We start from the raw sequence: 25,970 nt of genomic DNA, 5'->3' as shown, positions 1-25,970 counted from the left end.
CGTGATTAGGTTACGTCATTCGTTACCAAAATCTCATATTTTCAAAGGAAATTTGAATTATTAATACATTATTATTTTGGCTCTTAATTTAATAATAATATTAGTAAATTACGCTTTGAAAATAATAAACTCGACAAGTCACGTGATTATATATCCAACAATCGATTGGTGCGAACAAAAAATCTTCGAAAATAAATTAATTATTACTGTATTAATATCACACGTTTACTTCAGTCAAATAATATAAGAAACGTCGGAATATCAGTTAAGTTTAAATATTAATATAATTTATAGTAATGGCGGCTTCCATGTCTGTTGCATTGTGAGTCATAGCAGTGTCGTTGAAGTGATACTCGCGCTTGTTTTTAAGCAAAATGGATCATATTTACACCGTTTCTAGACGTAATTGCCCGCCTACGACGGTTCCTACGAATGCTGAATGGTAAATTTTAACTTTTAATGTAAATATATGATTCAATACGTTTAGGTAATTTGTGTGTGTGTATGTATGTAGGTATTTGACTGAAAGTTACCTTTGCCTGTCACTACTATAGCATTGATGAAGTGCATTAGAAATTGTGGGAGAGATTACTTTTAAGTGAATTATCTGTGGACATATCCATGTATAAAGTAACCTAAAAGTAATGTCTGCTGAATTTTTTTGCTTAAAATCTGTCAGGATATTCTCTAACTGGGAGAGGTAGCAAATTCTACACAAAGACAAGAATACAGGCATACAGACAGACAGACACAAAATGCATGCAGACAAGTCTTGGGTGCATATACTTTTGGAATCAAACTGATCTGAGTTTACTCTGATCGTTCGAATCGTGTATACAAACTATGGCAATCTGATCAAGCTCTATTTGCTTATACAAATAGTAACTAAAATCATCTGGATTGTGATTGAACTAATCCAAGTGGTGGGTAGGATCATTTGGATCAAATAAAAAAAAGATTAAAGATGGTAACCCCTGTGGTTTAAGTCAAGCTTACAGTTGATGGTAAAGAAGTTTGTTTAACTGTGACTAAAGTATTTAAAAGCTATAAATGATAAATAGAAACATTATTAAAATATCCGATAAACCGAGATGAAAAACTAAGTATTAAGAGAGAATTTTGCAATAATGTATAGCGTGCACTCTCCATTTTGCCATTTTCTGAGCATTTTGTTCGCGGAGTAAATACAATCGTACTTATAAATTTTCTGCCAACTAACATACATGACAGAAGCACTCCGTATCACGTGACAAAGACAAATGTAAGGACAAAATTGCAGTTCTGAATGAAGAGTTTCGACCCCCAAATTTTAGACCCCTGGACTAGCAGGCACCAAAATTTGGACAATCGTCAACTCAAGGTTATGCAAAATGCTCGGTTGTTTTTTATTTGAATCTAAAACCAAATACAAACAACTGTTAGCAATGCCAATACATCAATAAATAATGTTGTGAGGGCGATTGTCATCGTTTGTGGGAAAAAGTCAAGAATCTGTAAACATGAAACAAGCAGCAACAAACTTCACACTAATTTCTTATAATGAAACAAGTGAATTCCATAATGAAAACATAAAATGGAACTTTTATGATCATTATTCTATCAACATTTATATCATTTTTAAAAATTTGTGATAGTTAGTGGTTCACATGATTCAAAATTGTGAGTTTAAATGGTTCTTGAGGTAAGAAAGGTTGGGTACTTCTGCCCTAGACGACTGAAAAAGTCAAAGGAACTGTATCTCTAATTGTGAACATTTGTGAAATATTTTAACCAAAATATTTGTAATGCTTGGCTTGACTTTGATTGCTTCTCGAAAGTAGACCATGCAGTGGCGTTTCTTGTGTTTTATGAGCTTTTAACCATCTCTAGTGAAGTAGAAAATAGTTTTTTGCATTCTTTTCAGATAGTTTGGAATTTTTTCACTTCAAATTTTAATCCATTTTGAAGGCCCTCAAAGGTCTGTATCTTGTGAAGAATCACTTATAAACTGTCAATTCCTTTGAATTTTTTGCTCCTGTAAGCATGGTCTACAGCTCTGATAAGATCCCAACCACCTCATTCACATCTGAAATTTAACTGATAAGTACTTAAACTTTGAAATGTAAACAAATACAAGTCATATGATTTTAGATAAACTAGTACAAATTTTAATAATTGTAAGAATATAGAACACATTTATGCTTTTTGTTTTTAAGTCTCTCTTCATATCTGGAGAAATTTATCATTCTGTTTGGTAGAGAATATTTTTCATTAGTGGGAAAGTTTGACATGTTAAAACACAATATACAAAGCAGAAAAATTGATATTGGTGGGTTATTCTCCCAGACGTTGCTTCGTGTGCTGCTTTCCATTCTCACATATATCGTCGTGCTTTGTTGCATCACTTAAGAAACATTGCAACAAAATGACTGAATGAAATAACCACACAAACCAAATGATTAATTAAGATTAAATTGTTTCAATTACTTAAATGCCACTTTAATTGGACGTTTGAATGAATTAATTTTTTATAAACTCTAACTAGAACTGTGGTTCTTAAAGTCGTAAAGTATAAACCTGATGTATGCTTATGATATATGGATTGTAAGCATACATCAGGTAGCTTGCAGGCACGTAGTAATTTTTCGAAGTGCAGTATTGATAACTTTGAGAACCACTGGTCTAGAAATATATCTTTTCTTTGTAACTTAAACTAGTCCCAAATTGTCTTGTAACTGAATTATTTGGCTCAGAAACATGCATGTATATGGAGACTGCATTTTTTCTTATTTACAGCAAAACATTGATTACTTTTATATTTAATTAACATTTTTTGACCAACAGGTTAACTGACGGAGCCGTCGTTATATCCGTATCCAGTCGCAATACAATTGCCTTTACCACAAACACGGACCTTCAAGATTCGATTGGAAAAATGACTCGTACATTTGTATACGTTGCGGACTTGAACGTGCCCTGGGAAGCCCACAAGTATTTTACATTTATTCATTTATTCATAAGTAAATTTAAAGTTTTAAGACTGCTAATTCATAGATTATAGTTTAATGATTGACTGATTAATTATTGACAATTCAATTAATAATTTGCTTATAATGTTAAAATTAATCAATGGTTCGTATGTATTTGCGTACCTTTAACAGCTGTCTGTTATAAGTAAGACACGTCGAGATTTTATTTGAACATATCAGCCAGCTATTATATTCGAATAAAAATTTGGTACATCTGGTGGTACATTTCGGATGATAACATCTAAAATCTTTCTTGAAGAATATGGGAAAAGGTGCAGGTGATTGTGATAAAATACCATATTTCATCTGAAATATATATTTTTAATGGACACCATCAAATCTCATATCCATGGTGAAACTAGCAATGTATATTCCTAAAGGTATAACCCCAATTTTCCTGCCTCTAGTCACCTAAACAAATGTCTGAAAGATTGCTTCTGGAATGGGAAGAGGGGATTTCTAATAGTGTGATGGCAAACAAAAATCTGTAGGTCTAGAGTGGATGTTGAGGTTTGGAAAGAGATCAATGATGATACTGCTTGATCTTATTTCAAGAAGAAATGGGATTTGCAGAAAGAACTGTCTGTATAGAGGATGACTTCGCTCCTAAAAATGTGTAATATGACAGTGCCCTAAAGCTCTGAAGAAACGACTGCAGCTATATGGAGTATAATCTCTCCCACTCGTGAGACCGAAGTCAACATCGACAAGTCAGTTGGTATATTCGGTGATTCAAATTACAGTATTGAATTAGGTTGAAATTAGGTACCGGTATGTTTGTTATTATATTATCTGTATAATGTTTGGTAATTATTAGTGTTTATGCTGTTGTTGAAAAGCTACACTATGGAAAATATGGTAAATATATTCTTTTCAATAAATATGAAATTTTGTGTTAAATTGCCCTTCAGCCTTTTAAACTTTTAAGTTTTTTATTTGAATATAATGGCCATTAAAGGCAAGGAAATATGGTAAAATTATACATAAATTAAATACTAAGATGCACATTTTGATTCTGAGTTAGCATATTATGTTTTCCTTAACACTTTTCAATGTCGCTCCGTCGGTGATTTGAATTTCTGTGGCGGCGGTCTTCTTTGGTTGCTGAAGAGGGTAGGGCTCATTACAGAAAACTTCTTAAGATAACTTCATAAGTAGTTGGTTGGATCTGTAAGATTGGGTGATCACAATGACCACAGAAATGACACAGCTGGTATTTTGGCAATCATGTCATCGAAGTGTGTTTCTCAGAGGGTAGAGATAATCAAGATAATTAACATACTACAAATTTGAACATTTTACATTAATTTGTTTGTAAATTATAACCAACACATTGAGTTTGGTTTTATAAGGATTACCCTTCAGATCACTCTGAAGTTATTTTAACAAAGAAAACAATGCCAAGAGAAGAGAAGAATAGTGACTTCAAGCTGGGATAGACTTACCGAAAACATTTATCACATTAAGACAATGGCACAGTGATTTAATATCATTTTCGAATGCTGTCTAGCTCTCCGACTGCTTAACTTTGGTAATCTGACAAGAACCATTCTCGGCAAGACTTTAAGAGTCGTTAAAAATATTATGAAAGTTTACTTTATTTTGAATAGAACTTAAAATGAATGTAATGGGTATGTGTTTCTTAATGATGTTCCATTTAAGCACTAACCACATATACAACAAAGGTCCCTTAAGATTATAATGGAGACAAAATTTCATAGTCAACTGTAACTTTTCTATGTTTAGGTACATAAATACTTATCATTATGTTACAATTGCATTACATATAGCTTATATAACTAGTAGTCTATATTTTTTAATGTTTGTTTAATGCATATTTTCAGAGTTTTGAGCCATAACGAAATTATTACGTGCGTCGAATGGGACGTAAGCGGAAACAAACTACTCATAGCCGACACCGTTGGAAATATACTGATTTGGGCCATGAAGGTAAGGAATATTTTTAAGATTTATTATTAATAAAGAGCATTAGAAGTACATTACAGAGAACGAAAATTATACACCACTTTTATTTAAATATAATATACATATTGATTTTCAAAATCTGAAAACAAAAAGTTGTTTGCTGTCAAATGTAATGCATGCTTGTACTGAATACATGAATACAGCATCTCATGAAAATAAGAGAATGCAAAGGGTAGGGAACAACAGGGAATAGAGGGTGCGAAAACTGAACAGAAGCCAAATGTCACTAGAAGAGAGTAGTTTGGGGAACATAAAAATCACATATCAATGAATTGTAAACTCAGCATCGTATTCAAAAAATAAGCTGTTAAGTTGAGTAAACTGAAAACTGTGTATGTTAGAGTAACAAGCGGAATTTTCGAGTTTGTATTATATTTTTGACAGTTAAGGCTGGTTTATGCAATTCAATTATTACTGACATTTTCTCATGCCCTTTGACAACAATTCAGATGCTTACGCAATGCGCTGCACAACTTACAAGTTGTTCTGCACATGTATGGTAGCATTTGTTTCTCACTAAAGTGAAAAGAATGCAATTCTGATCTCTTTGTCGGTTGTTTCGACAATGCAACAACGAGTGATAAATCTGACAGATTAGATATTCTGCAACATGGTTGCAACTTATCGAGCTAAGCTCACCAATAAGTTACAAATTTGTTCGAACAAGACAAATCTGTATGTATTATGGATTTCATTTAACAAAACGTCAATGGTAGTCATATCATGTAAACCAGTTTTTAGATACAAAAATATCTTTCTGAGTATTTTTAAAAATTGCAAATACTAATAATAAAATTTTTATTAAGTCTAACTTTGAATACATGCACCTCCCTTTATCTCTCCACCCCTTCAACATATAATCACAAAACTTTAATAGCATCAATGCCCCATGTATAGAAATAACCATGCCAAGTTTCAAAATATGTGGTTTATCCAGTCCTTAGGTATAATGCAAAATAGATGCTGACATGCATGCAAAACTTAACAGCTTTTTGTACATTTTTAGGCACGTGGAGTGACAAAACGTCAAGAAACTGGAGGGTCAAAATTTGACTTATTATCGTACTTTATTTTAGCCAGGAAATTAAAATTGAGCTATCGTTAACTATAATAAACATTTCAATACGTAACATAAAACTAAATCACCAGATTGTCTAATTATTAATCGTTAATATCAAAATGACTTTTTAATGGTCCCTTAACCTACCATTTGAATGCTAGAAAGTCAAGCATGAGCTCTTACCGGCTTTTTTTAAATATTTAACAGTAAACAAACTGAAATTGAAGCTAGGAAACAACAGGTGTAACACACAAAAGGCAGAAATAACATATACAAATGATTTTGATTATCAAATATAATAATTGTAATTATTTTAATTGAGGTTACATTCCTGGAAATTATGACATTAAATATATAATACTGCAAAAATATATCATTTTATACACTTAACATGGAAAATTTAAAAGCATGAGTTGTAAATTTAGCAGTCTTAAAGTCAATTATGGTTATATTATACTAATTAATCACATGCTGTCAGCACATTATTGATATGAAATTAAGTGTATAATCAAGAATATGTTTCTATTGCAATTCCAATAGCCAATATTTATATATAATGCTACATAAATTAGTTAACTAATTATTGTACTTTTAAATTTTTAGGATTTCCTATTGAACGATTGGACCCAGATTTCAAGTGCTAGCTTTCGAGGAGAACATATTCTGTCTTGTGCATGGTTTCACAATGGAAGAAAGGTATTATTTGTCCGTTATTTAATTATAATACTTGAATTTGGATTCATCTTGGTTTAAAACAGATTCAAAGTTTAATTGAGAGTTAGAATATATAGTAACAGTCACAAAATTGCATACAGTTTTTGTATAGGCTTATTATGTACCAAAAAGCATTCAACAGATGCTCAAAGTAGCATATTTAAGCTGTATGTAATCATAATGTATGTAATACCAAGAAGAAACAATGAAATTTATTTCATATAACCTATATTAAACTTAGGTAAGTGTTATTTTACATTACAGTCTCACCAATAGTGTTAATGAGCACCGTTGCAAGCACATGACATTTAGTTATGGAAGGAAAAAGTGTTCACAGCATAAGTAGGCTCAAAAACATAACACAAACAGTTATTGTTATGTCGAGTAGGATCCTAATAATTTGCAGACCACCTCAAGCTATAATAATGGCTTTGTATGTGGCACTTTGGCATAAAGGGAATGAATTTCTTTGAGTATTCTATACCAAATGCTTAATACACTCCTGCAGTTGCTGTTTATTTTCAGGCCTCTTCTCTGAAGTTTTTGAGTTCATAATGTATTGGCAGTTCTCAATAGGATTGAGATAGACACTGTTTTATTTTGATCTGCTTAATTCTCAGGTGTTAAAGGAACTTTTTTTACTTTAACAGCAATTTTTGTGTCAATTTAAGTGGTAGTAATGCTAACAAACTGTAGAGAAAGGACACATTGTATTGTGTAGTTATGTGGCACAGACTTGTCTTTGAAGATTCAGGATGTCATGTCACAAAAATTGTTCCTTGATTGCTGGAATTAACTTGTTATATGCATGGGCAGTCAAAAAGTTTCTGGAATTATAGTATAGCACTGTAATGGTAGGACATATGTAAATGCTTACCCGTTTATCTTAAAAGTAGAATCTTTCAGTGTACACACACTTGCTCCATCAATCCTGCTATTATTGGAAGCACTATTGGAAGGTTTCTTGTGGAATATTCAGGAGTTTGGCTGTCGCATTTGACTTGATGTCCTCCATGGGTACAAAACATGTCTCCTTGAGACCCATTTTCAACCTGGACAGAGTGTTATTGGGCATTTCTAAAAGCAAGTTTTGCGTAGATTGCAAAATACAGTTTGGAGGAAACAGTACAAGTGGCAGGCAGGGTGGTTTTATCATGATAACACACCAAGTCACTCTTTGCTTGTTGTGTAGCAATTCCTCGCTGACAAAAGATTTTTTTGTCATTGCCCTACCACTCATTCTTACCAGATCTTGCTCCGAGCAACTTTTAGCTGTTCCCTATACTGAAAATGGGTCTTGAGGGGATGCTTTTTGCAACCATGGAGGATATCAAATTCATTGCAAACAACCAAACTCCTGAATATTCTAAAAGAAGCTTTCTAATGGTGCTTTCAACAATGGCAAGATCAATCAGGCAAATGTATATGTGTGTGCTAAAGGGTCCTACTTTTAAAGATGAGTAGTTAAGCATTTCCACATATTTAACCATTATAGTGCCAGACCACAACTCCAGGAACTTTTTGACGACTCACGTAAAATGATTTTATAGCATTCTGCATTCACAGACCATTTTATAAAGCAAAATCTGATGCCATCTTTGCTGCAAATTATCCCACACCATATGACTCAGAATGTTACTTTCTGCATCAATTTCTGATATAGGGTTTCCATCATCTGTGCAGACTAAATTTTGATTAGTCCAAGAACACAGCCTGTTTAGCCAGATATGCTGCTGTCTGTGCATTTCACTTGTTAACAATGACTTTTTAAGTATATGGTAGACTTTTAAACTCATGTTACATAGACAACAATGTGCAGTTCATGCAGTTTATACAATTATTATATAGGATTTTTTATATTATATTAGCAGGTATTTAAAAAGTTTTCATTAGATAAACATACAAAAAGATAGTTTTTAAAATTTCTATTCTAAAATAAAGATTAAGAATAGCTAAAGAGGAGCTTCAACATGATAAAATTAATTGTGTTTGTTAAAAATTTTGCTAGCAGGAAATAGAATTCGCCTGTGTTGCATCTGTATGTTTTTAATCTGCATTTATAGTCTCATTAAAATACCAAGGAGAAAGTTAACTGGAATGAAAGACTTATCGTTTTATTATTTATTTACAGATCGGTTTGAACATGGAGAAAAAAGACAGTTCTTTATATCTTGAAAAATACACTCACGTAAAATTTGGCCCTTCGGTAAGACAGTTCGGAGGGAGGCCTTCTGATGGTTGCATTGCCGTTAGCAGTTCTGGTTTAGTAAGTATTTTAATTTTAATGATACATACAATGATTATGTATCAATATAATATGTAATGGATATAAAACTAAATTATTATATAAATTACACTTAAAAATTAAATTGAAGGCACATACTGTTGAAAAAGGAACCACTATTCATTCACTTTCTATGATGCAGAATAGAAACTTTTGACGACCAACCTTTCATTGTAGGATACTTGGCCATCAAAATTAAAACTTCTCTTAAAAACAAAGAAAACAATATCCTATTAAAAACACAAGTTTAAAAATTGGAACTGGTAATACCACAGATGTTTTCTTTACTTCCATTCGTACCACTTGGGGATTATGGAGCTTTTTATCTGCTAGAAACAAGTACTGATAAATATAGATTTTCAGCTAATGTAACATAATGTAGTGAAGTTTAATGTAAATTATACTTGTCTCAAACACTGTCGACTCTCAACCTTACAGGCAAACAGCGGAAAGCATAATACCAATTGTTTGTTGTATCTAAAGATTTTATAGTCATCTACAAAATGTATGAGATAGGCTAAAATACATGACAGATTATACTGTGGTAAATACACGAGAAATGAATGCAATATTTCCAGGTGGGGACGTAAACAACTGCCAATGTCCGTGGACTTGCTACCCTGCAAATATTCCATACGCTAATGGTTGTAGTCTGATATCATTAAGTACTATGATGACTTGTACTTGGGTTCAGAAATTTCAACCATTCAACCATATTAAATCACTTGGCATCTTAATAATTATTCGTACTGTAGCTTGTTAAGAATCATCTGGCTGTATTGTTGGACTAAATTTGGTATATTTGTTTTTAGAATGAGATGAAACAGAATTAGAAATGAAATAAGACAGTTGCCATATGTATATATGAGGTCTGCATGATTTTTGTCATGGCTTGATATTGAAATGTCTGCTAAAAAGGCAGAAATTACAATGGAAAGAGACTTTATGTAGGCTGGCACAGGATTTTGCTGTTGCTTTGTGTGTTTGGTACAAAGGTAGGCTTGTCATTGAATAAAACTGTTTATTGAAAGTGAAAGACTTACACAATCCTTGGTATTTTGCCAAGTTTGATGAAAAGTCTGTGAAGTCAAATTCTATATATTTGATCAAATAGTTGTCCATATTGAGAGAGTTTGTCAGAAAGAGATGGTAAGTTCTGAATCCATTCGCGTAGTCTTCTTCCATACGTTTTGTGTTTCATAAGCACCAAGACATTGGCTTTGTCTGCTCTGACCGATGTAACTCTGTTTAGACGTATCCATCTAGCCGTGTGCTTAATCTTTAAGAGTGGACAATACAGCAATGCACCAACACATACTAGAATTGGCTCAGTTGATGTGTTATAGTTCCATATTTCAATTTGATGGCATTGTATACACACAGAATAAAGGAGTCTCCATGGATAGTCCAGTTTCTGGAGATCTATGTGAATTGTTTGTCAGGCAACTGGAGAGCAATAATACCCTTTCCCACTTCCTCCACAACATCATCCTATACAAGAGATACATTGATGACATTATCATTTCTTGGAGGACAGCACCGAATTTGACCCTATTTGTCAACGCAATGAACAATAATCTATATGGGCTGTTCCTGGAAATAGAACAACATAGCCCCACCAGGGTCCACTTCTTACACTTAGATATCAGAATTGAGGAGTCAGACATATACATGTCTGTTTATCATAAACCATGTGCTATCTCCACTTATATACTGATTGGGTCATGTGATCTCTATCCATACAAGATGGCAGCCTTCCGGGCCTTAAGAAAACAAAATCGATTTACAAGATTTAATTGTAATACACACCAGTTAAAGGTTTAAATGAATCTAATGTTATATTCATCTCAGTGTGTGGTTCCGATTTGTATATGTTATGTCATTCAATAATCTGGGAATAATGCCATGATATTCTTTCATTTATTTTTTAATAATTTGTCATATAATTTATTATTTAATTGTAATTCATTTTTATTTATTTATTCAGACATACTGGGAAAACCCATGATGCGGGGAATACATACAACAAATCATTAGATATACAGTACAAACTATAGTAATATTACAATTCATGAATTAATACAGAGAACAAAAAAGTAGAATATACATAAATAAAATACAAATTATACAAAACCAATACTAAGTAATAATATTTTAAACAAAATATCAACATAAAAATTGTGGGAAGAACTATCCAAACAATAAAAAAAACATATATTATATTAAAAAATTGACTACACCCACCTATAAAGCCTGGTACCCACATGCGGCAATGGACGACGGAAACGGTCAACAGAACGGCAAAATGACGTCACTTTTGCTGTCGATGTTGACGGAATACGAAGTTGAAAATTTTCAAGTTTTGCCGCAACGGAAAGCGGCACAGTAAAAGTTAGACCAATAGGAAGACCGTTTATCAACATCGTCATAAAGATCATGTGGGACGATAGCATTTGAACTATGGCGGTCGGCAAGCTAAAACGCTTTATTTGTACACTAATACACTAATATATTTCATTTATACTCTATATTACTATTCGATTTAAATATTAATGTCAAATAGACTTACTTACTGCTTAAAGTATTGGGAATGAAGTATGCATAATTTGGCGACGAAAGTATTCAATATTCCTAACTTTTGACGATTTAGAATATTTTTCCTATTCAAATTATTTGTTTCTGAGGTTTTTTTTATTTGCGATAAGATCGAAGGCAAACTTAAAAAGTTTACAAATATACGAGCGCTAAGACGGCTTTTCTAGTGAAAAAGAAAAGCCATCTTATCACTCGTATATTTATACACAAGACTAGACAAGAAGCATATCGCATAATTAAAAAGTTTAATTGATATAACAAAGCAATTCCGGTAGATGCCATTTTCAACTACTGGCACATGGCCAGTAGTTCGACTACTGTAGTAGCTTGTTTATATTTACGGCTGGCAGATGGCGCGTTTCAAATGTAGGGTAATTTCCACATGTGAGTACACGCGACACGGAAAGACGACAGAGCGGCAAACGGAAACAGTCGACGGAAATCGTCGACTGTTTCCGTCGACGATTTCCGTCGTTCGTTGCCACATGTGAGTACCAGGCTTACAACAAAAAAGAAGTTAATTATCACATAAAACAGCGGATAGTCTCCCAAAATTTCTTAGCCACAAACACACATTTAAAGGAAAAATTAACACTACCTCTGAGCAAAATTGAATGCTGAATATACTTCACTCTACTCAAATGACCACTGAAACAAAATAAATCAACATAAAATTACCTAAATAATAGTTTAACCTTTTGAATAAAAATAATTAAATCAGATTATGTAAATTACCAATAAGATCCAAAAATTTTTCAAACAAAATAGTGGAGACACCAAAAATACTTTCACAAAGTTTTTCTAAGCTAGTACACCTAGCTTTCGTGTGAAATGCATCCAATAACTGATCACCTTGGCAATGTGTGCAAATATCTCTGCAATAATTCTACAAAAAATTAAGAGCGTTACATCTAATTTGCATTATCGTAGAGCTAATATTATAAGAGAAATTGTTATTATAAACAAAACAGTCAAAAAAACGATTTATTTAAATACTTGTATCAAATATTGTAAGAGCTCACTTTAATATGCCGATTGAAGTTCAAAATTAATGCCATTATTAGCATGAATATTCCTTAAACTTTTGGTCCACACAAAGTCCTTCTTATTTAAAATATAACATAAACACATTTTACTCCAACGTTTTTCATCCAATTTCATTGTTCTAAAAATCCAATTCAAACACTTATTTAATACTACAAAGGAAAAAGGTAATAGTGAACACTCCATAAAAATTAAATATCTTGGAGTACATCGAGATAAACCAAATAACTTTTTAATAAAAATAGCCAAAACCGCAGAAAATAGCCCATACCTCGGAAGCATATAACAAAGACGAAGTAACAATTAAATTATTTCTAATAAATATTTATCCAAAACATTAATAAATCCTTGTAAACCTCTAACGGAGTCGGCAATCAAAACTATATTACCTGCATATGACAATATTTTAACGCTAGTGCCATTCACATAATCAGAATTATTCTGTTCAATTAAATTATTTAAATATAAACTAAACGAAACAGGACTCAAAACACAACCCTGTCTAACACCTATAGTAGTAAAGAAAAGGCCTAGAACAAAGACAGCCCCATTTAATTATAACATTAGACTCTTTATATAATTCTGTAAGCAGAGAAACAAATTTAAAACTCAAACCATATTTTAAATCTGCGGTATCAAAAGCTGAAGACAAATCAAATATTTAATTGGAATATTTGCCGACGACAAGCAAGTTTTAAGATAAATTTAAATTTTTCTTTCAGGTTTGCGTTATAATTCTTCAGTCGGATTACAACTGCACGACGAGCAAAGAAATCCTTGGCCAGTTTAGAAATAAATTAAAAGTCGTAGACATGTGCTATGCAAAAAGTAAGTACAATTACTTTGAGTTTACAAATTAGACAATTCTATCAAATATATTAAATACTGAATGATGGATTGATCAATGGGATGAGATAATGTAATACGGGGACAATCTGCCAAGGGAGTGTCTTTTGAGTGAACTTCTATGAGAAACTGTCTCCTATTTAAGCATTAAATGTGTGAAAAAACTTGAAAAACTCCACATTGGTGGGGTCCAAACCTGCAGCCAGCTACTGGCATTTGATGGTGTTATCCATTCAGTCACCAGTTGGCCTACCAAATGAGACACATTCGCACAATTAGGTATAAGACGAGCAACAATTATGCCCGTTATAAGTGAGCCTGACTTGCAATAGGATCAACAGTAGGTGCAAGGGATAGGGAATGTATTCTCATTCTATACAGTCCACAATAAATTATAGAATTCTGAATTCTGAATTCTTCATAGCTACGGGCTGAACGTTACCTTCGTCTGGTATTGCGTGTTTCGTCTGACCAATGGGAAATTTTAGTTAATAAATTTATTAATAATTGATATTGTTACTACATGCAGAGATGCTGAAGTTATTTAATAATAATAATTTACTGTGGATACAAAAGTCGCTTCAGGCTGTGTCTGTTTTTGCTATGCAATAACTAATTGCAATTGCACTGAAGTATAGGTGTAGTGATAGTGGGCTATTCGTTTGATTAGATGCCAGGCACCTCAATCCTCCAAATAGTTTTACAATTAGTTATATATTTTTATGCATATAATCTACAGTTTATCTGTGTTTAAAAGACAATTTGTGCAGGTATTGCGAGACAGTGGTTATACTGATTTTAAACTGTAATTACAAACTTGTGCCTCTAGAGCAATAGCTGTTCCAAAGGTATGTGGTAGGGTGGGTTACAGCAAGAAAATATGGTAGAAAATTCAGCATAAAAATTGGCAGACTTCTACATTTGTTTGTATACATCGACGCAACACATATGTGATCTGCGGGGATGTCTCCTGGAAGGACTTTCTATGGGAAACTGGCCGTTATTTAGGTGTTACATACAAGAAGAAATACCAGAAAACTCCACATGGTCAGCCTGTTGGTGAGGTGCAAACCCACGACCATCTAACAGTGTTTGGTGGTTTTTTTACTCAGTCACCGGTGGGTAAATTCTGTATGGAATTCTGCAATTTTAATACAGAAAATACATGGTTACTTTTTACTTTTATACAACTAAAATATGCATTAACGTTTATTAAGGATTTTAATAATTAGCAAATGACAATATTGTGCTAAATATTTATTTATTCAGAAAACTAAATATATAATTTGAAGATTTTTAATTCTTTAACAAATTAAGAATTTTTTGATTTTATAATACATCTTTGCTTAATTATTTTTCAGACGGAGACTTCTTAGTCGTCGCCAGCGACGGACAGGTTCACTCTTCGGTCCATTGTTACCGTGTTGCTTTAAAGATAAATCAAGGTGAGCAGAAGAGAGATTTTATTTAATAATCTAATGTATTAAATTACAATATTTCATTATCTTGTGAACACTTTACTGCATGTTATTTGTTCTTTATTGGGTTTTCTTTTCATAACTATTCATATCTATCTGAGCCTCTTAGACTTAATAAACTCTTGTATCTCATCTTTTAAAATTAAAATTTTCTGGCTATTAATATAGCACTGATGCGCATTTCTTTCTTTAATTCTGTATTATTCATTTTCACATTAAAATCTTCCTTTTGTTCATTTAATAGGGAACAATTATAGCACTTTTGTATGTATAACCCATAGAAAATTGCTAAAATGAAAACAAACCCTTTATTTAACTTGCTCCACCGCATACATCCTGCTCGTAAGAGCAACAATTTCTTTATAGGCTCGAGTCTATAATTGCAATTTAAATTGGCATATAATCCATGCTCCCTTTTAAATATAGATTACCTGTGGGTTATACGCACAAATATACAGTAAATTTCTTCTTGGCGGCTTGTAGCGAAAGCTTTAGAATGAAGTTATCAACTTATATCCTTCTAAGTGGCATTATCATCACATGTTTCTATCACGTACAGTACATCAGAGAAGACTATAAAGTATTTTTCATTTGTACACTTGGAGATTCTAGAGGGTGACAATTGAATGTATGAAGACTTTACAATTGAAATTTTACTACATCAACATCTTTTTAAGAATATTTTCAATATTTTACTGACGGTCTCAATCTTTTTCGGGGGTTGCTCGGCCTTTAAGAGAGATTGAGGCTGTGTTAACTGCCTTTTAATGTCTATTCTAGTCATTACATGTGTGCAAAGAATGGTTTTGTCATTAAAAGATTGTCTGTGTAATTAAGATGGATACTTAAAATGGATATTTAATTATGCAAACAATTATTTATTCATTTTATAATAAAATTTCCATATTTTATATAATAAATTTAGTCTTTATAATTTCAGAAAAGTGTGTTATCAACTGCCAGCCTTTTTCTAGTTTTTATTTAAGTTGTCATACATCTGGACCAACTATGGATAAACAAGGTAAACAATATAAATACATTATATTTACCTGTATATATTCTTCATTGTTACATGCATAATAATATATACAATATATATGTATATACAGGGTGGTCCAAAAAGTACTTGCCAGTTTAATGCTTCATTATACCACAATACTTTGTCCTCAGTGACCTTCCTCAGTTTACACACTGCATTTTGAAGAGTGTCTCTTACATTTACATTCACAACCAAAGATCAAGAGTTAAACCCAATTTACAAAAAGCATGAGCAGCCGATGTCTGTTGCAACTAAAATTCTTCACTCCATTTCATTTAAACAATAGTGCTTGTCAAGTGACATTCGTGTACACACAACTATTGCATATAATAAAAAAAATATTGAATTTTTACAGTTGCAAGTTCAGGATGGAACACCTTATAGCATTATTTGACTCATGCAATATTGCTTGAATGACATGTGCATTTAAAATATGATGAACTTTCTTCTCAGTCCTATGCTTTTCAAAGGGCGTGGTGATATTACGAATTGACAGCTTTAATTGTATCTTTCCAATGCTCCCAGTGTTGTGCTATATGGATGGCTTCATACATTGTAAGTCCTGTAATCATTATTACTTGGTCTGCCCACTTAATCTGACATTTATTTCTAGGGCGTTTGCCATTAATCTTCCTTTCTAGTATTTGTTTCTCAAATCCACTTCTGTGTCTGGAAATATGTCCCAAGAAGCAAAGGTAGGATTGGTAGTTTAGTGATAAGGCGTGTTGTAATTTTCAGTTGATTTAAGATGGAGCAATTTGTTCGGTGCTCCTGCAAGAGATTTTCAGCAATCTTCTCTATATCTATATTTTAAAGGAATCAAGTTTCTTCCACAAAGTGGCATTTATGGTTTGGGTTTCCGAGGACAAAGTGGCAATCAGAAAAATAAGTGATCATATGCGCTTTAGTTTATTAAAAATAGTGATTGTAGCATCTTTGAAAATTCTAGATAATTTAGAGGTTGCATTGCGAGCGAGTCAAATTCTGCATTTAATTTCATTATCATATCCTCCTTTATTCGTAAGAAGTGATTCAAGGAAAACAAATTCATTCACCGCCTTATAGCTGCAATTTCTTTAGTCTGTGTCTAGGAACGATCAGTTATAACTTTCATTTTACTTTTATTGATCAGCAATTCATATTCCCTGCTCTCAGTTTCAAGATGTTTCATAATATATTCAAATTCTGATTCATTGGATGCTATAATAAGTATATCGTCAGTGTATCTCAGGTTGTTAACTTTACAGCCACTGATGGAAATGCCTCCGTCCCAGTTATCTAATACCCTTCTCATAATTATTTCAGAATAAGCATTAAAGAGTAAAGGGGAAAGGATACATCCCTGTCTTACACCAGCTTCAGATATAAATGGATTAGACATAGGTTTGTTAGCTCTTACTCTTGCAGAGTTATTCTCATATAAATTTCTGATCATCAAAATAAGATGGTGCGGGATTCCCACGTTCTGGAGAGTGGGCCATAATTTATGCCATTTTACACAATAAAGGCTTTGGTATAGTCTACGAAACAAAGGTAAGCTTTGACGTTAAATTCATAGGTTTTTTCAGTGATTTGTCAAGCATTTAAGATTTCTTCATGAGTTCCTTTACCAGGGATAAACCCTTACTGTTCTTCAGCTATTTTGGGTAATAGGAAGGGTTTCAAACAGTTATTAATTATTTGGAGTATTACTTTACTGGCATGGTTAATTAGGCTGATAGTTCTAAGTTACTACAGTCTGTTGGTGCACCTTTTTTATAAATTGGAATAAATATTGATTTACACCATTCCTCTGGCCATCTCTCAGATTTCCAAATTAAGGAGCAGATTTTATGAAATATGTCAACACCCAGTTCTCCCATTTCTTTTAAAATTTCGGAGGTTATGTTGTCAGGTCCCAGAGCTTTGTGATTTCTTAATGTACTTATGGCTTTTTCTACCTCTGATTTAAGAATAGATGGTTCATCTTCCTCTGTCCATCCATTCTGAAGTTAATTATTACCATTTGTTTTTCCACTATCTTTATAAAGTTTCTCACAATACTTCTTCCAGACATCCTCAATCCCTTCGGCATGAGTTATGATTTCATTTTCAACATTTTTAATTATTTGTGTGCGTGGTTTGAACTCTCTTGCTAGATATCTAACATTATCATATAGTTCATGAGTCTGATTATTATTTGCATGGACTTCAATTTCATTGTATATACTGTCGATATAATCATTTTTGTCTTTCTCACAAGCCTTTTTGATCTTTTCATCTAGTTCTTTCTTCTTTTTCATATGCAACGATTGCTGAAGTTAATAATTTTTTTCTTTCATCTATTAATTCGAGGGTACTATTTGTCATTCATTGTTTCTTTTTCTGTGGCCAATGTTGTGTGGTGCATTGTTGTACTCCAGTTAAAATCCAACCTTTTGTTTTGTATCCATAAATCATATGGGTTGTTTGTAAAGGATGGAGGGTCTAAATTTCGGAGAGTCTGTTGTAAGATTGAACTAGCTGGAGTCTCAAGTCTTGGGTTGTTCTTTGATATTTTTGTTGTATGGAGTTTTAATGTTACTTCCACTTTTAGTAGCTTATGATCAGAGTTGCATAATGCTCCAGGTCTTGCTCTGACATTATTTACTGATCTCCATCTTGTTCTTATTAACACGTAATCAATTTAGTTTTTATATTCACCCGTTGGGGAGGTCCAAGTAGAAAGACGTCGATAATGGTGTTTGAATATGGTGTTAGTTATTGAAAAACTGTTATCAATTGCCAACTGAAGGTGTCTATTTCCTCTCTCATTTCTGGTGCCCAGTCCAGATTGTCTTATAATGCACCGTAGATTATCATTATTTTTTGTATTGCCTATCTTAACACTAAAATCTCTCATTATTATCAATATGTCCTTCTGTGGTATTTCTATGATGATGATTTTCAATTTGTGTGTACACTCTGTCCACTTCATCGTCCGAAGCAGCCGAACTGGGCATATAAACCTGAATAATATGAAGTTTTTTACTGACGAACTACTCGTCGTAAATAATGGACATTTATATGTCCTAATTATTATAAAAAATAATAAAGAGAGGAGTGCTTACAAATACTTGTTTGAGCAATTAGTAAATTACCTCAAAGGTAAAAATTTAGCGAAAATAAGATTTAATTGCTCAGTATACTTCAATTATATTAAATATTCCTTTTACTGTATATGTATATATCAGAACAAACAAGATTAAATATCTCAGAGATCAATTTTCTCAGGAATTTGTTTATTTTTAAGAGATCTTTCACTATATATATATAAGATTTTCTCAAATAAGCTTACTTTCATATAATGAACAGAGAAATTTGAATCCACTCAAGTTCATCTAGTATAAATGTATAAGCTGCAAACAATGAAGACTTGTGTGCAACATACCATTGGCTGATTATGCTTAGTATAGATTAGACTTTAGATTTAGAAGTCAACTAAAAGTAAAGGAAATGGTAACTAGTTAACTTCAAATTTAACTCTCAATCATTTGTTGTGAATACAACCACTACAGTAGCAAAGAGTTCTTGCCTGCTAGACAACTCAACACTTCCAAAGTCTTTGAATTTGTCTGATATTTGTATTCTCAAGATACTTCTGTATAAAGAAGTCACACTAATTCGAATGTGAAGAATTTTCAGTACAGGGTAGTCAGTTTTTCTATCCGTAATGCAAACTAATAGCATTATCTCTGGAATAGTGATTTAGGCATTTTTTCCCCTCGCGTAACATTGCGCCCCAGAGCAGGCAACGGGAAACCACTCTGGATAGTAACTTTCCCTAGTAACACCTTGGCGCGTTACTAACTACTTACTAACCTACGCCAGGTGTCGCCGACGTCAGGAATCTGATATGGCACCAAGAAGAAGAAGTGATTTAGAAAGTTAAAATGTAAACAGGTTATAAACAAATAGCTTGAGTTTCTGTAAATTACACTCGCTTTTTGCAGAGAAGGTCTCATTTAAATTTGGCAGATACTTTTTGGGCCATCCTGTATATATACGTATATAAAAATAAGTGACTAAATTTTATTTTAACCTTATTTAACAGTTATTAATATTTCAGCATTTGTTAGAGTAACGCATTTGAAATTTGTTTTAAGAGAAGCAGCGGATGCAGTCGTGGTTTCTGCGTCAGGTAATGATATTTTCAAATAAAGCAAGAGTAAAACTTTATATTCAAAATCACATTAAAATAGCTATAAATTATATTATTTTATTATGAAATTTCAATAGGTCCTATGGGCAGTATCGTCGAGTTGTGGGAATTGAGGGAAAAGCCTGTCACTTTTCACAAGATGTTCCACAGCACAGCTACTGATATTCAACCAAAAACAGTGGTTAGTAATATATATATATATATATATACTTTATAAAGGTATAATTAATGGGCAGTTCCTAATATGCAGTTACATGAGGCAGTTCAATAAGAAAGATACACTTTTATATGTTAAAGAATAATCAATGAACCTGTAGCCAGGCATTATACATCAATCACTACAATAATTCTTAAGTTATTAACCTGAAATTAGAAACCAAACGTTCAATGATGCACAGCAAATCAATAATCAAATTTATTTATACTTTTTCTAGTTAGTCTTTCTCTATATGCATTATCATTGCCTTAATTTTTGAAGATCGTGTGACAAGGATGATCTATAGATGATGTCCTTCACATGTTTACAAAGTAACTGTACACTGTCAAATAAATTTGAAACTCTTCCTTGTTCATTGAATTTCTTGTTTGCGTCTCTCTCGACACATGTAAACAAACTAAGCAAGGTCAAAATTCTGTGTTTGATTTGTGTGCCTGCTTGTTGCATCTCTATGTAGGATGCAAACCGAAGTGATTTTTTACTATATTTGTTATACTTCTATGATATATTTAGCAACATAACAAAGTACATAGTAAAAAGCTAATAAATTTTTTCATTTATTAATTATAGGGTTGGCAGCATCATGCTTCATCAACTGCACTGTCTTCTGTAGTCGGGATAGCCACTCCTAGACTTTCTATATACGACATCAGTCCGCCGCCTTCCTACATATTAGTCGCCTATAAGGATTGCGTAATTAAATGCTTCTATCGGTAAGACGATTTACATAGTTTACGTAACAGTAATTTTTTTACGACAATGTTTTTCGACAAATGTATAATTTCAGAGAATCCTTGCAATTGGTCTGCAGCATCAGCGTTAATACAGGAACGCACAGAAGAGACGATCACAGTGTGTATTTGTTTTGATAACATGTTTAAATTTATAAAGAATATGTCGTAACAATTTATTTATTTAGCTTTAAAACAATACTTTGGCGGAACTACTTTGTGCGACATGCAACTCACGTGGACTGGTTGCACGTTAATTGCCATCGACTCACTTTCACAGCTGTTTCTGTATCGTTTATCTCCCATAACCGATCCAGGTAATGATAATTTCAACTTTGACTTGAATTTAGTCTTGCTATGGGTCTGTTTGGAAATGCTTACTGATTCAATTATTGAGAATGGGTGTCATTCAGAAACATTATCTATAAAGTTTCCAGTAATTTGCCAGTTGCTGCCAAATTTACCAATCTTAGAAAGTGGGCAGACAGTAATCAACTGAATACCAATGACATTGTTCACTACTACTGGTCAATCGGTAAGCATTTTCAAACAGACCACATGTAAGCCCTCTTAACCTATACAACTTCTTGAACCGCTCGGTTTCACCAAGAAAAATCTAAGATGGAATTTCAATATTAATGTGAAACCTTTTGCTCTATGTTTGCTTGCTTGTGGAATATTTATTCCTTGAAAAGAGGTGGGACCAATGAGCAAAAGACCTCCTCTTTGGCTCCTATACCATTGCACTGAGAAAAACATTTCTGTCCGCAACAGGAGACTGCTGATGTAATAATTGCCATTTTGAATAGTTTCCACTTTATCTTAACATCAGATCACTCCAGGAATTGCCTGACACCTGGAAGAAATATAATTTGAAAGAATCTTCGTTTGTGAAAAGGTTAATCCTAATTTTCAATTTGATTACTTTCACAGGTGGGCCAATGAGTGTAAATTATGCCATAACAATGTTAGAATATTGTTTAATGACCGGAACTGACTGTTGGGATGTTATATTAAGTCTTAGACCAGGTAATTATCTATTTTAAAATCATTAAAAATATTAATTAATATTAAAAATGACTCGATAATTTGGTAATTTTTTTCTCTCCAGGACTGATCGAAACAATTTGCGATAAACTCACAGAATCATTTAACAAACAACCGATGGGCATTCAACAATATTGGTATAGTCGATTTTTAGCCCTCAAAGGATCTCTTTACAGGTATGGCTTCAAGATATTATGTATAAAATATGCAAAAGCCTTATTAAATTCCAATAAATTGATGGCGAATACAGGTGTATAAGCACAGGACAAGCTAAAGCCGGCGATTGTCACGCATTAATTATGTTAAATGCAGTAGCAACAGCAATGAAAGGTTTACTGAGACCCAGAGACCTGTCCACGCAAGACAAAGGACCTGCTGAGAATCTTAATGGTGAGGATTTTAATATATAAAACTGAAAAATCTATTAAACTTACATTAAAATCTATATATTTTTTGTGTGTGTTTTTAAAGCTGTTATGAACAGTAAAGGAGCAGAAACCATTGTAAATATTGATAAAGTGCTAATTCATCTGGAGTCAAAAGAATTCACCGTAGAACCTCCCATTTTGCAGTCCCTGCAACATTTGACGCAGTGGGTGGCGGACACGGCTCTGTTTATTCTCTCCTCTCTGCCGCAACAGTATCATAATCACATGAGGTTCCCCGGAGTGAGTAGAGAGCTCGTTACTCGATAATCTAAAACAAAATATGCCTACTAATTAGAATTTTATATGTAGGGAGGACTCATAGCGGATCCAAAAGCGCTGAATACGCTTCGAGAGTTGCTCGTCATTATTCGAATTTGGAGCTTTTTGAGCGAGAGCTGTCTACCAGTGTTTACGAGAATGGCAGGTAAAATACACATAAAAGACTGTATTCAAGTAAAATTTCTGATTTAAAAATGTTATTGATACTTCAATTTCCTGGAATAAAGTGAATCTTATCTGGTCTTGCAGTCCTCTTCCTACAAGCTCTTGCTCTTTAAGAACTTGCTTGAAGAAAAATAATATCCTTTCTCTGTTTTTAATTTAATTTAAGCTCTATTGATTATATTTCAGAAAATTTAGATGTCTTGGCTCTTCTCTTTGTCCTGTTGACCAAAACTCTCATGTGCCAAGGCGGTGAACCTGACGAGAAGCTTTTAGGTGAGTAACTGTTGAAGGTGAAATGTATAATCAGATCATAACTTACACAAAATTTATTCTATACCTCAAAGATGAATGTGGTTTGCTTCCCAATCAAGTACTGGTTCCGACCATCGAAGTAGGAATTAATGCTCAAGGTAAGCTTTTAAGTTTCACCCCGCACAATTGCAGAAATATAACTTTGCAACTTCTTCAGGTGTTGCAAGTCCCGCACTGTTTATAAACTCCCTGCCGCTCCAGTTTGAATACTTCAATCAACCCGATTTCCTTTGTTACACCAGTAAGGTGCACGCAGTAGAAGGAACCATACCTTTGAATCACAAAGTGGATATTGTGCGCCACGTCAGCCTGGGAGCAAACCCCTCCACGGTCAGGCAGTGTACCAGGTAGGTTACTCCCCAAGAGAAATGCTCTCACCATTGCACTTTTTACAAATCAAGTTATCTTTTCAGGTGCTCTTCCTCCTCCATGCTGAAAGCCGGTGCCAGATCGGCAGCCACCAGAGCCTGGGACCAGAGGTGGCTCCGTTTCTGCCCCTGTGGTGGCCAGTGGAGGATGGTGCAGTCGATCAGATGATAGACTGCATTCCTCATTGTTTTCATCATTGTAAATATCCTGATCACAACAAAATCATTTTCTTTTTTACCAAATCTTTGTACTTTTTTTGTTTAATAAACTACATAAATTAGCCGTAATTTGCATTTTATAAGCCAATAAATACGTTAATAATGAATAAAGCTTTACTACGATTGGTTTAAAAGACGTAAGTTAAATTACCGAACACGTGAATAAAATTTACATATAAGTTAATCCCATTGGTGGAAATTACGTATTCAATTTGCTTCTGTTCTCTCATTGGTCAAGAGATAGGAATATTAAATTAACTTCTTTGTAACGACCAATGAAAGTAAGGTAGGTGTGTCGTATAGCTTACGTAATCGGATTCCCTCCATTCAGAGTATGAGTTTTATTTTAAGGCGTTCTTTATGTCTTTAGCTATTTTTTTTTTATAGTCATTCATTGGTCAATATTAGTTTAAATATTTAAAAATTACTCATTTATATTTTTTGTCGTGTGTTGAATGAAAAAATTAGAATAACATTTAATGATCATTTCTAAATTTCAATTAAAAAATGAAAAGACTCGTTGGTTTGCTTTTTCTCATCACAGATGGCGCTGTCGAATTATTTCTCAATTTACTTTAAATTATTCATGTTTAGAAGCTTGTGTGTACGTATTTACACTTAAAAAAATAATATTTCAATTGAAATTTATAAATGCTTTATTATTGGAGGGATATTCTGCTGTATTTCTACTGACGTATGTTCCCAATCCTAATACGGAGGCAAGAGGGCGTGGCACAGCCAATGGCCGTACAGTAGTAGCTTTACAGAGAGTATGAGCATTGGCTTACCACGCCTTTTTGCCTAATCTATATATATAATCGAGACGAGTTGATAATGATAATAATAATAAGCGCAGAGCCCAAACGGTTAGGAGTTGAAATTTGGCATATACAGTAGTTAGGGTACTGTACGTCACGAAAACGCACACTAAGAAGAGATTTTTCAAAATTCCTCCCCACAGGAGAGAGGGACAGGATTAAGGCTTAATACTTCCATCAACAATGGAAGTTTTAAGTAACAATGGAATTGTTAAGAGAAAGCGACGTGCAAGACGCGGATGCAGTTTTTTGGTTTTTGCGAGAAATCGAACATATTTTTAGACCCATCTAAAAATTCTTTAATTAGTCCGGAAATAGGAGGACCCAACTCTTGCATTCTGTGAAAACGGGTAAGGTTGACTATAACGTAATAATCTCAATCTTCACTATCGTTACTTTTGCCCGAGCAACGCCGGGCCTACCTGCTAGTATTAATAATAATACTCTTAAGTTTTTGTTTATAAACACTATAAATGCTTTTATTATTCATTGCAAAACGCTTAATAGCGATTTTAATCAGGTAATCCTCTTCACCAATAGAAAATTGGAACGTGCAGCAACGTCACTGCCCTCTTGCGGGATGATTGGCTATTTCTTCTGGTGACTTAATTTTTAAAAAAGAACAGGCGCCATCTGTGATCAGCGAAACAAACTAATTTATTATTGATAAATTTTACTAAATAAAAATAAAATCCTTCATTTATAAAAAAATTATTTTAGTTTTTTATAAAAAAGTTTTCATCGTAATAGCATTTAAAATTTTAAATAAAAATGAAGTCTTTTAATATATACTAGAATCTTTGCCCGTTGCTAAACTTACAGTAGCTCCTCCTCTGCTCTGTGATTGGCTAAAACCTTATTACATGACGTGTATCTTCAACTTAACATCGTCGATTGGATAGAGTTGATATTAAAAGAGATTGATCTGTGCTCTGATAGGTTAAAGATTTAAACACAACGTAACTTTGCTTTTACTCAATTCGTCGCTCCTTATTCGGAGCGTTATTTAACTGCATTGCTGTCAGTTTATATTTTAAATTAATATATTGTTTTAACAATGCTAATTTCTTATGATTATTGAATAATTAAGTAAAAATCACTATAAATTTTGTAAAATATTGCATAGAATCATGCAGTAAATTAACTGCTATT

The 25,970-nt window shown here is 33.1% G+C and overlaps 1 protein-coding gene across 3 annotated transcripts; it reads left to right on the top strand.

Moving 5' to 3' along the window:
* The first annotated feature begins 266 nt into the window (after positions 1 to 266).
* Positions 267 to 24,062, top strand: LOC111623298 (mediator of RNA polymerase II transcription subunit 16-like). Of its 3 annotated transcripts, none has more exons than XM_023365819.1 (22): positions 267 to 442; positions 2,824 to 2,970; positions 4,853 to 4,958; positions 6,658 to 6,750; positions 8,900 to 9,034; positions 13,414 to 13,519; positions 14,899 to 14,982; positions 15,956 to 16,036; positions 20,127 to 20,213; positions 20,312 to 20,415; positions 21,022 to 21,164; positions 21,239 to 21,303; positions 21,371 to 21,499; positions 22,116 to 22,211; positions 22,294 to 22,405; positions 22,480 to 22,619; positions 22,701 to 22,897; positions 22,967 to 23,081; positions 23,288 to 23,374; positions 23,446 to 23,511; positions 23,571 to 23,760; positions 23,827 to 24,062. In XM_023365819.1, exons 1-22 carry the CDS (start codon positions 375 to 377, stop codon positions 23,948 to 23,950), a joined length of 2,475 nt encoding a protein of 824 aa, XP_023221587.1. In that variant the 5' UTR covers positions 267 to 374; the 3' UTR covers positions 23,951 to 24,062. The 3 variants fall into 3 exon arrangements, with proteins under 3 accessions (XP_023221587.1, XP_023221589.1, XP_023221588.1); XM_023365821.1 differs by having other exon boundaries at positions 268 to 442; positions 20,184 to 20,213; XM_023365820.1 differs by having other exon boundaries at positions 268 to 442; positions 20,142 to 20,213.
* The last annotated feature ends 1,908 nt before the right edge of the window (positions 24,063 to 25,970 follow it).

This window comes from Centruroides sculpturatus, unplaced genomic scaffold, assembly GCF_000671375.1.
Source record: "Centruroides sculpturatus isolate CEXI.00-Female unplaced genomic scaffold, Cexi_2.0 scaffold123, whole genome shotgun sequence".
NCBI classification, from domain to species: Eukaryota; Metazoa; Arthropoda; class Arachnida; order Scorpiones; family Buthidae; genus Centruroides; species Centruroides sculpturatus.
The sequence above is the reverse complement of the archived record's forward strand: the minus strand, read 5'-3'. Positions and strand labels throughout refer to the sequence as shown.

Coding starts and splice junctions, on each gene's coding strand:
- LOC111623298 (XM_023365819.1), top strand. CDS start 375: ATGGATCATATTTACACCGTTTCTAGACGTAATTGCCCGCCTACGACG. Junction 21,500..22,115: donor ATCTCCCATAACCGATCCAG/GTAATGATAATT, acceptor TTACTTTCACAG/GTGGGCCAATGAGTGTAAAT. Junction 22,898..22,966: donor ATCACATGAGGTTCCCCGGA/GTGAGTAGAGAG, acceptor TTTTATATGTAG/GGAGGACTCATAGCGGATCC.